This window comes from Tachypleus tridentatus, chromosome 13, assembly GCF_004210375.1.
Source record: "Tachypleus tridentatus isolate NWPU-2018 chromosome 13, ASM421037v1, whole genome shotgun sequence".
Classification (NCBI taxonomy): domain Eukaryota; kingdom Metazoa; phylum Arthropoda; class Merostomata; order Xiphosura; family Limulidae; genus Tachypleus; species Tachypleus tridentatus.
The window spans coordinates 221,779,392-221,795,592 of NC_134837.1; the positions used below are offsets into that span (position 1 = coordinate 221,779,392).

Here is a 16,201-nt window from a genome sequence, read left to right on the forward strand (position 1 = left end):
GTGGATAATTCATATATAACCTGGGAAGAGTTTGAAAATTTTGATGCTGATGTTGCCACCAACAAAATATAAAGATGGGCTGGGAGAAAAAGTGGCTGATGCCAGGGGCTGAACTTCTACCATTTCTTTAGATAAGGAGGAAGAGTATGACTGTGTAGCAACCCCAGTTGTGCCTGCAGGTACAGTTGTTTGACATCTGGAACAGTTGAGGGACTTTACAGTTGCTCATCAAGATTCTTAGTTGCTACAATATGTCTGCAAGAGCAAGGATGCCATTGAAAAGCTTTTGTGGAAATCAAAATGAGCCATACAAGCTAAACTAACAGAACATTATAATGTATGACATTTTCTTTTCTTTCTCATTTTAGCATGCACTGTGTTTATGTATGTACTGTACAACAATGTGTGGTAGAATAAAATAGGCTTGCATATATAGATTATAACAAATTTTGTGCAATACAGAAGTAATTACTGTACTTGTAACTCCATTCATCTAATCACAACTTTCTGTCAGTAGTCCAGTCTTGAAGCTCTACCACCACTTTTGAAAGGCCACAATTAATGTGAACTATAAGGTGGTCATTGAAGAGGGGGGGGACCTTACTTGTATCATTAGACAAATACCAGGTGGTATAGCTTCGGTTTTCTTAAGATGACAAATGACTGCTTATTCTTTATTGTTAAAATGAACTCCTTGTTTGCAAAATTGAATTAAAAACACAGTTTTTCATATTTACATAAAAGTTATATTTAGTAGAATATGCAGTTTTCTAACTAATTATTATTTACTTGTTACTGTATTTTTACTGGATGCTAATTACTAACCAGTTTTTGTTGTACTTTGTGGCTGATATTCTGTTGCTATGTTCAGGCACATTCAGTGAAGTACTATGCTTGAAGTGATAATGGCTGGAATTTTATCCTGGATCTTGACAGAAAGGTTGATGTAATGTTCACATTTCCAAGATTTCCCCTATTAAGGCTTGAAATAAATAAATATTTAGATTGTTTTCAAGAGTAGTGTTTAGGTTTTGTTGACTACTGTGTGATGATGACTGATTGTGCTACAAGTTAAGTAACTGAAGAAAGCTGCCTTTATCTATCTTTCTCTCATGTGTGGTTTTATTCTATTTAGTGTATGGTCTTCTTTGAAATGATAGGTTACTGCAGGTAGATCACTGTCTGGGTACACTTCCCTAGACTGCAGCTTCTGGTGTTACATCTTCTTTGGCCCTGAGATGAAGAATGATTATTTATTAACATTCTCGGTCACTGGAACGTATATCTGCTGACAGAGACCTGCCAACTGGACCCAGGACAGGATCCATTTATGTTAATAGACCACCTTCTAATTAATAAAAATGGTATGAACATAAACAGAAGGGTTTTTATATGGATAACATTATAGCCTTGATTGATCCCTATCATCCAATGCTTCTTTCCTTACAGGAGACATTCTTGAAACCTGCTTATAGTCACCATTCAGTAGTTTTATTTATTTTGAAATGACAGGTTTTGTAATAGGTGAGTGCATGGAGGGGTGGAGCTGCTGGTTGACCAGCATGTGCCCACCTTGTCTGTGCCACTCACTATTCCCTTGGAGGTTATAGTAATCCCTGTATCCTTAGGTCATACAATCACTGTTTGTTTTCTCTACATGTTTCTTGGAGAGACTTGTGATAAGTCAGACCTTGATGCTCTTGTGCAACAGTTGTCATTTCCATTTTTAATTTTGGGAGACTTTAATGGACATAATCTTCCCTGGGTTGGTTCTGATATTAATAGGAGGGGTCATTCTGTAAAGTGTATGCTCTCAGATCACAACCTTTCTCTTTTCAGTATTCTTCTCATACCTTTTCCATTTTGCTCTCTAATGGCCAGAAAATTGGTGATGTACAGGGCATCACCAATACTCTTGGCAAGAACTTTGTTTATTTTTCCAGTGTTTCTGTCTCTTCCCTCTCTTTCTTGGCCAGAGCAATTGCCTCTTTTCTTTTGGGACCAATCGTCTATTACTATGATAGCTCCTTTATACTAGTAGAATTCAAACTCATTCTTTATTATTCTGGCAGTTCAATGGTTGAACTTCATGTTGTGCCATCCTTCTCCTGTTGTTTGTATAGTTTTTAACTATACCTGGCAAGAGAATGTTTGTTTTTCCTGATGCTTGATTCCAGGCTATTGTTATCCCTTTCTCTTAGCCTGGAAAGGATACCAAGATTCCTTCCAATTATCATCCATCTGCTTTGACTGTCTGTCTCTGTAAGGTCTTAGAGAAGAAGAATAAATGCTTGTCTTCTTTGGTTCCTTGAATCAAACAACAACTTCTTGCACACCCAGTGTGGGTTCTGTTGACAGCACTTCTCCATGATCCACCTGATTTAATTCAAAACCTTGATCAGAGAAGCCTTCCTCAAGAGAGAATATCTTGTTTCAGTGTTATTTGACCTTGAGAAGGCTTATGACACTATGTATAGGTATGGCATTTTGTGGGACCTTTACTTGTTTGGATTGTGTGGCCATTTACCCATTTTTAATCAGAATCTTTCACCGAACAGGTGATTCTGAGTCTTTGTGGGTTAGACTGTTTTACATTCTTTTACACAGGAACTTGGAGTCCCTTAGAGCTGTCTTGAATATTGTACTTTTCTGTATCAAGATTAATGCTATCACTGCACAACTTCCTCCTGCTATTGCAGACAGGCAACATGTTGATGACTTTCATATATTGTGTTGATCATCAAACACTCAATAAGAGTGGCAGTTTCAGACTGCCCTCAATCACTTGATTGAAATAGACCACAGCAAGCTGTTTTACTTTTTCTTTTTCTAAACCCATTTGCATGCAGTTTTGCCACCATCAGGATCAACACTCCAATCCTGAGCTCTTTCTCAATGATGTTGTTTTTGCAGTGGTCCCTGAGGCAAAGTTCTTGGGGCTTATCTTTGACCATCAACTTTCATTTCTCATATAAAGCAGCTATGTTTCAAGTGTACTAGAGCACTGACCATTCTCCATGTTCTCTCTTCTATTGTTTGGGGAATGGATCAATGTTCTATGCTCAAGATTTATCATGCCCTCATTAGATCCAAACTAGAAAATGAGTCTCTGGTCTGTTGTTCTGTCAGGACCTTGGCCTTGATGATGCTGCATCCATTCATCGTTTGGAATTTCAGCTCTATGTGGGGGCTTTGTAGCTTTTCACACTTCTCCTGTCCAGAGCTTGTACACCAAGTCCCACAAACCTCTTCACTTTCATTGTATGCAACATTCTATACGGTATGCTATCAAACTTTGATCCTTTCCACATCATACCACCTGGGTTTGTCTTTCTTTCTTGATGGGCCATGTTCTTTCAGAATAGCTGGTCTGCAATTCCTTCTCTTTAGCTTTTCCTATAGCTTTTATATTTAGAGACAACTGGATGAATTGGGTCTGGCATTGGATGACATTGCTGTCCCTAGTGATCAGCCTATTTTACTATAACTTATTTCCATCACCAGATGTGACCTTTCCTTGAATAATCTGAAAAAGGCAGAGACTCATGATCGGAAGTATCATTTTCTCTTTACTGAATGTCTTGTGAAATATCTTTCTATTCCCATTTGTACAGATGATTTGAAATCAGGCTACTGTATAGGCTCTTTCAAAGTTTGCTGTGACTTAGTAGTTGCTTGCAGGATCCCTTTACAGTTTTTGTGTTTACTGCCAAGTTGTATGCTATTTCTTTTGCCCTGGATCATGTAGAGCTATGCACTACACTAATTGTACTATTTACCCATACCCTTTTAGCTCTCTACTAGCAATGGAATTTTTTCATGTTATTTCTCACTCTGTTCTCATTGATATTCAACAATAGTTGGCCACCTTTTCTCTGTTTAGTATTAGCATCCAAATTTTCTGGATACCAGAGTAGGTTAGTATTTACAGGAACAAGCTCGCTAACACTGAAGCTAGGTCTCTCTCCTCTGGTGCTCTAACAGCTGTGCCTGTCCTGCATGTGGACTAGAGTCCTATGTTGAAGGCTAGGCTTTATTCCAGATGGCATTTGAGTTGGAATGAGTATCATAACAGGCTTTTTCAGATCAAACCTTCTGTTGTTTGTTCTTTGACTATCTTGGTTCCTTAAGGATCAGAAGAAGGAAGTTGCCCTGGCTATGCTATATGTTCAAATGTTTTTAACCCATCATCTTTTTTTTTGTATTGGGGATTGATATACTAATGTGTAGTCCTTGTGATACTCAAATCACAGTAGCTCACATTTTACTGTTTTGCTGTCATTATGACTTTGAGTTAGTGAGAACACACCATCTTAGACATGTTTTTTTAAGGGCTTAGTCCTGACAAAGGATGATGACATAATCCAAATTTATTGTCTTTTTAACTTTTTGTGATCAATTGGCTTTTTTAATTCTATTTAAATATTTTATGTTAGTAAAAACTTTTGGCATTATTTTTAACTCTATTTATTTTTACATTTTATAACAATTTGAATTTTAAGATTTTTACTGGATGTTTGGTACATTTAGCCTAGCTACTTTGTGCCAATAAATGCCAACCAACCTTATAGTGGATTTTCCCTTCTTATAGTGTTTGGGGATAAGCAAAGGTTTTTTTTTGTTTGGGAAACAATTGCATATACTTAATGAAAGGAGTACAGTAGTAACTTTTATAAATATGATGTAATGAAATAAATAATATTTATTTCAAAAAAAATTAAACAAAGTGAGAAACCCCTGTTAGAGATGATAAGGATGTGTAGCTAAATACCAGGAAAAGGAATAGGGGCATGTCATGGTTCCAAATGCAATGGTGTGCAACCAAAGAGTTTTTTTTTAATGTTTATTTTGTAATAATGAGTGGATACAAAACAACATGGCAATGCAAACATACAAAAATTGGCCTAAATATTAAGTACAAAATTTTCTTTCTGGGTAAAAGTTACTTATTTTATAAAATGAATAAGGCAAGAAAGAGAAATTTCAGTAGGTATATACTTAGCTCTAGATATTGTGAAGTTAATAGAACTATATTCTGTGAAACCTAACTTTCAAGTCCATTCTTACAGGCATATTCTGTAACAACATATATATATATAACTATGTCACATAGTGAAACTATTCCATGTCATGAATGAACATTGTATATCATTATCATGTTATTTCATATTTGTTGTTAGTTTACAAATATAATTAAGTTTAGGTTTAAAAACATTTGATGACTATTGTACATTACATTAGGCATCTTTTTTTTTCTTTCAAATATAGTAATTTCTGATGTGGTATGTTACCATATGCCTTCTGTAGGAGGGGGATTATGCATGCAACAAGCCATTGACGTTTTCCCCATTGGAATTCACTGATTCCATTGTGTCTTTCATGCAAATCATGATTCATTAATCTTCCACCAATAACAGTACAACATACTGTCATGATGCATGTGACTCTTTTCATTCAGTTCTACTGAATTATCACTTCTTGTTTAGTACCACTCATGCTCAGATGTTTTATCTTTTGGTGTGAATTTTTTAATTTAATATTTTAATTTTCAAATTGGAATTTCTTCATTATAATTTCTTTTCTTTATATTGAAGAAACCTTTTAATTTTATTCAATTTCCCAGTCTTTATTCTTTTTCTCACACTTCCATATTTTACCTAAAATATATATATTTTTTTTACGTGTTTTTACCATGAATTCTAATATTCGTGCTCCCTCTTTTGTTGTTATATCTCTAGCACTATTTTCACCTGCTGCAGGTGGGGAAAACTCATCATTTGATTTCTCTTCTATTATCAATTGAGATTGATCATCATATGCCTAAAACTATTCCTGAACTTGCCTTTTTAATCCTCCTGAATAAACTGAATCTGCACAGTCAGCTAGCTATAATATAGCATTTACTGACTGGATTTCTGTATGATTTTTGAATAATTCTTCATTACCTTCATGTTGGCTCATTTGTTGTCTTCATCCCTTGCTTTATACGTGTTTCTATTGTAGTTGAAATTTTCTGGATCATGATGCAACCTTGTCCCTAGTATATTTGCTGCTTTTTTGTTTTTGGGATTTTTGTATTTCTTCTTTGGTGATATGTTTTTAATTATGTATCTGAGACTTTGGAATTTCATGTTTAAACTGATTATTAACACTCAGTCTTTTCCTCTTTGGTTGCATACCATTGCATTTGGAACCATGGCATGCTCCTATTCCTTTTCCTTGTACTTATCTACATGTCCTTATCATCTCTAACAGGGGTTTCTCATCTTGTCATATTATTCATAGTTGATGGGCATGTCCAGTAGGATCTTGACTATATAGTTACCCTTTGATGATCTTTCACTAGAGTATGAGGAAGTAAAATATTTTCTGTTTCTACAGGCCATTGCACCTGTTCATCTTTCTCCAGGGTATTTGTTGTCCTTATATCAAACCAGAGACCAGAAGTCTGTATTTGATTTCTCTTGCCTCATTCTAATTTTCAATCTGCCCTATTTTACCTTGGAGACATTTCTTGCCCATTGGTATTTTTATTCTTCAGATTTATCAATGACAAAGAGAAATGTTGTAAATGCTCATTTGCAGATCCAGATATTTCATCATTCATTACCCTCTCTGTAATTCATTCTCCACAGGGTGATTTCTCTGTTTTGTGCACTGCCCTTTCGACTTGCTTTGGTCCTAAATATTTTGTCAGGTATTCAGAGCAATCATTCATTTCTAATAGGCTCTTGGGTGTCACATTCCTCTTTCTTTGGTTTACTGCCTTCTGTTCACTTGTTCAAAGAATATGCCTGTTACTTTTATCAGCTGCTTTTGAAGATGGTTTTAATGGGTTGACAATAAAAGTTGAAAAAGTCCTTACTTATCCAAAATCTTCATTTGGGTGTGTGTTTTTTTTCTACACACCTCTCTGCTAGACCCAACCTTCTCCTCTATGACTTCATTCCATGAGTTTTCAATAAGATTACATTTGATGAAACTTTGTTGCTTTTGAGCATGTGATCTACGTTTTGGTTCATTTTCTCCATTTGGCTACAAATAATCTGGTAATGATCCATTCTAACTTCTTTTCAGTAGTTGCTTATCTTGTTCACCAGGGTGGCACATGTTCTCTATCACATTGTATTCACATGTTGGATATTCTTTTTCAGCCCACAAGTTCAGTATTCTCATAATTGCATGTTATATTCTGGGTGCTTTCACTCTTGTGAATAGGATGTGTCCAGACAAAATTTATCCAATGAAGTAGTCTCTTGATCCTTTTGTTTTCAAGTTGCTTTGACTTCAGTGGGGTGCTCAATATTGAGGCTTTTGCTATGTTCCTTAATTGCAAATTGCCTTGGTTTTGGTTTCCTTTTCCCTTTTATTAATGTTCATTGTTTGGATCTTGCTCTGTGTTGAGTGATGTCTGACTAGCTATTCATTATCTTTTTAAAGTTGTACTGTCAAGCCATGTTGACTTGCATATTATAATACTATACCCATGGAATGCATACTGAAGAGATTGAATGTTCAACATTATTGCTTATAGGTTTATCTTCATGATAGGATTGCTTTATAAGTTTGTCTGTCCTGGACTATACCCACCCATGTAAAGCAGAAGGGGATAGCTTCCCATTCTTGCCATTCCTTGTATTGAATAAATTGTTATAGCCTGCTTTTAAAACTAGAGTATTGCAGTCACCCATTGCATCTTCTCAGGCGTTGTTGTTCCTTTGGACTCCCCACTACATTTTACCTCCCTTTTCTTTTATTGAAGTTTGAGTGCTGTTATGACTTTCTAGTTCTAAGCCACTGATGTAGTGGACCATGAAGGCATTCTTTTGAAAGGGTTACTGAAATACAAACAAAATATAGAAGAGATTATAAAATAGTTCAGAGTTTGGTGGTAATGGTCTGCTTGAGTAGATGACGTGAGATTCTCCAGTATGAAACATAAAAACAAATGAGATTGAAATGTCAAAATTGCAGTTCACACATTTGATTGGAATACCACATCCTACCTCTATGGATGTCAGTTCCCAGCAGCTGGGTTTTGGATTTGGAGTAGAACCAATCAACATGAGTCCTCGTACATGTGTATTACAGATATCTATGTTCTTTCCTCATTTATACCCCATCAGTGTTGTGTAGTTTATGGTGGAGGTAACTGCAGATTGTTACAGTTCTTTTCCTTCGACTATCCCACAATGTTTCCTATTTGGATAATTTTAATGTGTTTGAGGTTCTTCTTGTGAATTTTACTTTTGAGGAAGTTGTTTTAAATTATGTAGACATCTTTTCAGTACTGCTTATCAGGTTCCCAGATCAATCTATCAATTTATCATGTTCACATGTTCAGTTCATGAGCTGTGAAATACTTGATTCCCTTTGGTCTCATGAACTTGAGGTGAAGGCTGTATGATTATTTTCCTAACCCCACTGGGTTTTGGATTGTGATTAACTTGCTACTGGTATGATCATCTTTCCAACCCCATATGGAATTTGGTTTCCAGTTACCTGGGTTTTGGATTTTAGTCAAATTGCTGGTGGTATGATCCTCCTTCCCTATTCCCACATGGATGTTGGTACCTGGCAGCCAGGTTTTGGGTTCTAGTTAACTTATTTATAATGTGATCCTCATTCACCCCCATATGGATGTTGGTTCCCACTAGCATGGGATGAATTGCTCTGTACAGTCCACTGTACTCTAGCCAGTCTACATCCTTCTTATTATGTCTACTTTTCAAATTTCTGAGATTGAGTTTCATAAATATTGCATGGTTCAGATCACTTTCCAGCCACAGTTCTCTCCCAATTGAATGTGCTTCCATATTATCAGATTATATATATGATACCTTTCTAGGATGGGCAAAGAAAAGTGCCTGGTTTAGAAGTGGTGAGGTTCCCTGGATCATGTTTTAGAATCTGACTGTTTGATATTAGGGGGTGTCCTTTAAACACATTTGAAGGATACATTTTCTTTCCCTCACACAAGTCTCTCTATCTATTCAATATAGAATTCTAACTATTTATGTGAATGGAGGTAATGTACTGTATCTGAAATTATAAATTTCCTACACTGAAAATGTATTTCCCTTCCTCTCAACTGAAAATTGATTCCTCCATCTTCTGCCAAAATTCAATGTGATATTTCAGTAGAATTGAATGGAGGGGATCATGTGTCATGAAAGTATTTTGCACTTTCATTAGTGGAGGGACAACACCTATTTTACATACAGAAGGTAACACTGAACAAAAGTAGCTATTTATGTGAGAAAAGGTATATATCTATTGAAAATGCATTTTTAGTGTTAGAAAAGTATAACTTTTCTGAGTTATTTATTTTTAAAATAACATTTTAGAGAAATTTCATCACATTTCTATTGACCTGGAAAGGGTTAATACCTTCTTGTAGAATATGATCCACTGAATTCACCTGAAAGTCAAAGAACTGAATAACATTTAAATATAATGTGTGTTTAAGTATGATCAGTATACTTGTATTTAATTTGCTTGTATATTTTCCTTGTTTTATGTTATTCATTATTTTCCAATAACTGAACTCTATGAGCCATGTTTATGATTGTTTCTATAACAGTAAAAGTTTTGTGTATAATTTGTTTTCCTTAATATTTCACAGTTTCTAAAAGATCAAGAAAGAAAAGAAAAAAAAGCTCTTGCAAGAGCAACAAAGTATGTATTCTGATAATTTTTATTTATCTAGCATAATTCTTTGTAAAAGAAAATTTCCAAGTTGATAGCTCACCTCCACACAACACACACAAATGTTATTTCCCTTACATATCTGCCTTTGAGATTTGCATGCTACTAGCCTTGAAATAACTTCCACATACGTTCACATGTTTAACATGAATTATACTGGTTCATTATAATCTCATCATGTGACAAAACTCCCATAATCTTGTTAGTAACTCCCTCTATGCACTTGCATTTGTGAACGTTTTTTATTTAGGCATTACACTGAACAGATGTACTCAAATGTTATTAACAGAATATTTGGTGTTTGTTTTAGATTGGCTTTTGTGTTGGTTATTTTGAATTCTCAAATGATGATGACATATGTTTAGTCCTGTATGAGTGATGATGTTATGCATCCCTCTTCTACTATGGTTTTTGAAGGCTTATTGATTGTTGGGGATGCTTCAGCCTTTGTTCAGTGTGTTGTAAATGATCATATGCTTACTAGGTATCATATTCCCATTCCCTTGGCTAACTTCCTCCTCAGTCAAGAATAGCTTATTGGACTATAAATTTAACCTTATTTGCTCAGGATAACACCTTACAATTCAAAGAATTACCTTAACCTTCCAATCTTTCTGTATTTTATTCTCAGGTATATTACATTCCTTATCTTTCACACTTATCCTTTAATATTGCCCATTTTTCATTCATGAACCCAATTCTTGGGATTTCTGTCTTTTTTTCTTGCTTGTTATTAGAATTTATGCTGTTTCCTTTCTCTAACAGCTCTTCATTGACAGCAAAATGCATCCTTCCTTTTACATTTATAACTTTGTTTTGACTTGCAGACATTCTTCCTTTCTAGATTCCCTCTCTTTGGTACCGAATTGGCCTTCTTTGGGATCAGTTCTACATTTTTGTATCTTTTTTTTCTCTTGCCACTTTCCTGTTTTCATTCATCCCTTTCTTTCAGTCATTTCATCGTGTCCAAGAGGGGTTTTCAGTGGAGCTTAATCTACTTCTCTTACCAATTTAGGCCTGGTGTGGCCAAGTTGTTAAGGCACTTGACTCATAATCTGAGGGTCTCGAGTCCTAGTCCCTGTCACACCAAACATGCTCGCCCTTTCAGCTGTGGGGGCATTATAATGTGATAGTCAATCCCACTATTTGTTGGTAAAAGTAGCCCAAGAGTTGGCAGTGGGTGGTGATGACTAGCTGCCTTTCCTCTAGTCTTACACTACAAAATTAAGGACAGCTAGTGCAGATAGCCCTCGTGTAGCTTTGCATAAAATTCAAAACAAACCAAACTTACCAGTTTAACATGCTCTACTTCTTCTCTCCTTCCTTACTTAGTTTGGGACTCATTTTGTCATGTTGCATTCTTCTTTACTTTGTATCTTCTTCCTTCTTGTGTACATGATCTTCTCTAGGCTCCCTTTCTTCACCTGGACATCTTTGTTGGTATTCATTTCTTACTAAAGGCTTGAATGCAGTAGTATGACTTTGATCATCATTATCTTCCCAAGTTTCTCTTCTTTCTTTGTTCTTTTAATTCTACTTTTCATCTAAATCTATCTACCCCTAACCCTTCTCATTCCATGTTACAGATCTTCCTCTTTTCATCATTGTTTCTGTACATTATGTCTGATTCCTTGCTCTTCTTATCATTGACAATCCTGTCATATTAGACCCTATGGGTATCTTTTTTTCCCTCTTTGTAGAGATGTTTTACATTTTCTCACCCAGCTCCTTAGTGGCACAGTGGGTTGTCTGCAGACTTAAAATGCTAGAGATAGGGTTTTGATACCCATGATAGGCAAAGCACAGATACCTTATTATACATCTTTGTTGTAAACTTCATACAAACAAACACTTTCTCCCCATGATCTTCTTGACCATGTTCAGTGTGTCAAAACACCTTTGCACACATATCCATACTTCTCCATTCTCTGGATGTTTTGTATGTTCTATTCATCAGATTTGGGTCTTCCAAATCTTTACTCTAGCCTTTGACCAAGAATTGACATTTTTTTGTATTTATTTGTATCATAAAAGCCTTTTTTTTTTTTTACCATCTTAGTAACCTGGATCTGTAGTTCCTTTTCTTGGATGATTGACTTCTGTTGAACCATTTTTGGGTGTTATTATATTCTCACACCTCTCTTTTGCAGTGAGCTAATTGGTTGAGGTGGTTTGTGAAGATATTCAAGTGTTTTCTCATATCCATTCCATGTTTGATACAGCTGGGCATTTTTTTCGTTACTTGTCTTGGCCAATTTCGTCCTTCATCTCTTTACTTGCAAGCTATGGAGTCTCTGGTCCTCATGATTTGTACTTTTATTCTCATTTTGTTTAAAGAGTTCTTTTGCTTTTGAAGACTAACTTCTGTAGAATCCTTTATTCCTTTGGAATATAAATACACATGCCTCTTGTGGTGGACCTTGTAGATCCAAAGGATTCTTTCTTGTTGAGTTCCATTGTTCTTTATTGTGAACTGCTCCTCCCTACAAAGAACTGTCATGATGGCTTAACTGTATCAATGCTTCTTCCAGTGCCCATTGGATCAAACTTTTTCTCACATTCCTGTTCTCCTTCCAAATTGTCTGTCTGTCTGAGAAAAATGTTGGTCTTTCATCAATGATTCACCTGTCACTTGATCCAGCTTACCTCCCACCCACCGGCCCCTCGGTGTGGATTCCTGTACGTGATGAGGGGACTTCCCAGGCAAGGTTCTGTTCTTTCAGTTTACCTCCTCTGGGATCTGAACATCCACCCACGTGTATGCCGTGCGTGACTACCCATGAAGGGGAGGAGAGGATCGTGGTGGTTGAGGGGCCCAACCCTAACACACCACTTTGACCTTGACTTTCTGTAAATGGGCAGCCTTAAGGTGGCCACTTTGGGTCATTTGGCTGGTCTACTTGGGCTAGGGTCACCCAAGTACCAGTGTTGGAAGTTCTCAATAGATGTTGTGGACATTGTATCTGATTTTAGTGTTTGGCTATAATGTTCAAGAGTTCCTGGCATTGCTGCAGTGTCCTTGATTGGCATTGTAGTGCATCCCCTCGTAAAGCTCCATGGTTGGTGGGGTCAGTGGGCACCAAAATATTTCTTTTTTTATTATGGATCCTCCAAATAAAAATTTAAATAAAATAGTGAAAAAACAGTCCATAGGTAAATGACCACATCTTGATGATTCACAGCAGCAGTATTCAACATCTGTAACACCTGTTGTACCTCATTTTCTTATCCCACATTTTCTTTCAGACAAAGGGGCAAATATCTCTCTCTTTCATTCAGAAGGGACGAGAGGAACTTGCTGGCTCTCCAAAATCAGTAAAGAAGCTTTGATCTGGAGACATTATTGGTGGAAACATCCAAATCTCAACACAGTTAACTCCTCTCGCTGTCAAAGGTGATTGGGGATATACCTATTGAGATTACACCTCATGCTACTTTGAATTCATCATGAGGAGTTATTATTGAGAGAGATTTGAACAACATTTATGAGTCAGTGATTCTCGCTGGTTTTTCCACTCAAGGAGTTTCTGCAGTGAGGCATATCTCCACTGACAAAGATGGAATTATGACCACTATCCTCATTCTGACATTTACATCACCACGTCCACCTCTCACCATAAAGGCAGGTTATCTTAGTTGCACGGTACAGCCATACATTCCAAACCCTCTCAGATGTTTCCAGCATCAACAGTTCGGTCACTTGAAGATGTCATGTTGTGGTTCCTTGACATGTGCTCATTGCAGTGGCAAGAACCACAATGCCTATGAGTGTGAAATGGACTCTCATTGCATGAAATGCTATGGCTCTCACCTGTCCTAATTTCGTTCTTGCCCTAAATGGTTGGAAGAAAAAGAGGTGCAGCATTTGAAAATGATTCATAACATTACTTATCCTGAGGCTTGAAAGTTGCTACATCTTGGATGTATGCTGCTGTACTTTGTTCCACTGCTACAGTGGTAGTGCAGATGGATCTCTTTCAGCCTTCAAAAGAATCGTTCTCAAAACAAATGAAAAGTCTTTTGACCTCCATGGTTTAAAAAGTTGATGAATCAACTTCAACACCCATCTCTGTCTCTTCCATACATTCCAACGAATCCCAAGATTTACTTCCTTTTGTTCCAGGTACAGGCATTTCCTCTGATACATCTTCTTCTTCCATCCCAAGATGCAAAGTGGACATTCATTCATACCCTCATTCATTAGAACCCTCTTCCAACAGCAAAGACCTGCCCAATCAACCCAGGGCAGGATCCATGGAGGTCGATAGACCTCCCTCAAATAAAGTAAAGAAAAAAGATGTGGTCATAAACAGAAGGGTTTTCCACACAGTCGCACCATATTGCTTTCCAGCAGGCTCATGCACATGCTCGATGAGTAAGACATCAAAGCCAGAAGGACTTTTGGATTAAGTTCAGAACCAGTATATCTTCTACCTCCAGTTCCAAAGTCATATGGAACAAAATTTGAAAGGTCAGTGAGCAGTATAATTCTGTCCCCCTCTCGACCTTGCTTTCTGATGGCCAGGAAGTAGCTGATACCCAGAGCATCGATAATAGACTAGGTGAAAGCTTTTGTCAGGTATCTAGCACTTCTGCTTCTTCCTCCACCTTCTTAGCAGTCAAGACTCGGGCAGAGTGATCACCACTTTCTTTTCAAGCTTATTGTTTCTGTGACCATAATTGTCCGTTTACTCTGATGGAATTAAAACTGGCTCTTCGTCAGTCTGGCAATAGATCGGTTGGACCTGATGATGTACACGATGAAATGCTGCACCATCTATCTCTTGCTGTTCTTCAGATTGTTTTAATGGGACCTGGCAAGAGAATGTTTTTTCCTGATTCCTGGCACCAGGCTATTGTCCTGCCTTTCTCTAAACCTGGGAACGATCCCAAGATTCCTTCAAACTACCATCCAGTTGCTTTGATGAGTTGTCTCTGTAAATCATTATAGAGGATGGTTAATGTTCGTCTTGTCTGGTTCCTCAAATCAAACAACCTCCTCTCACCCATCCAGTATGAGTTTTGATGACAGTGCTCCACATTGGACCACCTGATTCGACTTGAAACATCAATCAGAGAAGCCTTTCTCAAATGACAACATCTTGTATCAGTATTCTTTGACATTGAAAAGGCTTATGATACAACATGGAAGTATGACATATTGTGAGAACTCCATATATATGGGATATATGGCTAGTTGCCCATTTTTATTAAATTTTTGATGGACAGGAGATTCCAAGCTCATTTGGATTCGACACTTTCCCATTCTTTTCTACAGGAACTTGGAGTCCCTCAGGGCTGTGTTTTGAGTGTCACACTTTTCAGTATAAAGATTAATGCCATCACTGAACAACTCCCTCTCACTGTTGCAAACGGGCTCTGTCGGTGACTTTTGCATTTCATATCAGCCATTGAACATGAGGTATATTGAGCAGCAGCTGCAGATTGTCCTCAATCGTTTACTGAAGTGGACCACAGCAAATGGCTTTAAATTCTCTCTCTCTCTCTAAAACTGTTTGCATGCACTTTTGCTGCTAACTGGGTATTCACCCTGATCCTGAGTTCCATATCAATGAAGTTCTTGGGGCTTATCTTTGACCATAAACTGACCTTTATACCACACATCAAGCAGCTACAGGTCAGTTGTACATGAGCACTGAACATCCTCCATGTCCTCTCTTCCTCCACTTGGGGAGTGGATCAATGTTCTATGCTAAAGATATATCATGCTCTTATTTGATCAAAACTTTACTAAGGATCACTGGTCTATGGCTCTGCCAGGATCTCGGCTTTAAAGATGCTGGACCCCATTCATCATCAAGGACTTCGGCATTGTACTAAGGCTTTCTGCACTTCCCCAGTTTAGGGTTTATAGTAGAATCTCGCGAACCTTTTTTACACCTCTGCCATTTGCAACTGTCTTTACTATATATGCTTTGAAACTTTGTTCCTTACCAAAACATCCCACCTGGGGTTGTGTTTTCCTTCCTCAGTGGGCCATACTTTTTCAGAACAGATGAACTGCTATTGCTCCTTTTGGCCTTCATATCCAGGTGCAGTTTGATAAATTGGGTCTCTCCTTGGATACATTGCTGTATCCACTAGTCAATCCAGATGTGACCTATCTTTAAGTCATTTGAGAAATCATACACTCCAGATTGGAAATACTGTCTGTTATTTGCTGACCACCTTTTGAACCATCTTTCCATTTCTACTTATAAAGATGGTTTGAAATTGGTGACTGTGTGGGCTGTGCCATGGTTTGTTGTGGTTTGGTGGTTGTGTGCAGAATCAATCCCCTCTACAGCTTCTTTGTTCACTGCTGAACTGTACGCCATTTCTCTTGCCCTGGATCACATAGAAGCTAAGCAGTACTCAAATTGCATTGTTTATACTGACTTGCTTAATTCTCTACTGGCCCTTGAATCTCTTCATGTGAGTTCACACCCTGTTCTTGCCGATATACAAAATCGACTAGCCCATTTCTCTAACA

General features: G+C 37.2%; 1 protein-coding gene across 9 annotated transcripts in view; it reads left to right on the plus strand.

The window, feature by feature from the left end:
• The window catches only part of LOC143240526 (VPS9 domain-containing protein 1-like), a 104,372-nt gene that overhangs the window by 43,930 nt on the left and 44,241 nt on the right, over positions 1–16,201 (plus strand). For all 9 annotated transcript variants that reach the window (XM_076483095.1, XM_076483091.1, XM_076483090.1 and 6 more), the window contains one exon: positions 9,626–9,678. In XM_076483095.1, coding sequence (XP_076339210.1) covers positions 9,626–9,678 — 53 coding nt within the window. The remainder of the gene's footprint in view (positions 1–9,625; positions 9,679–16,201) is intronic.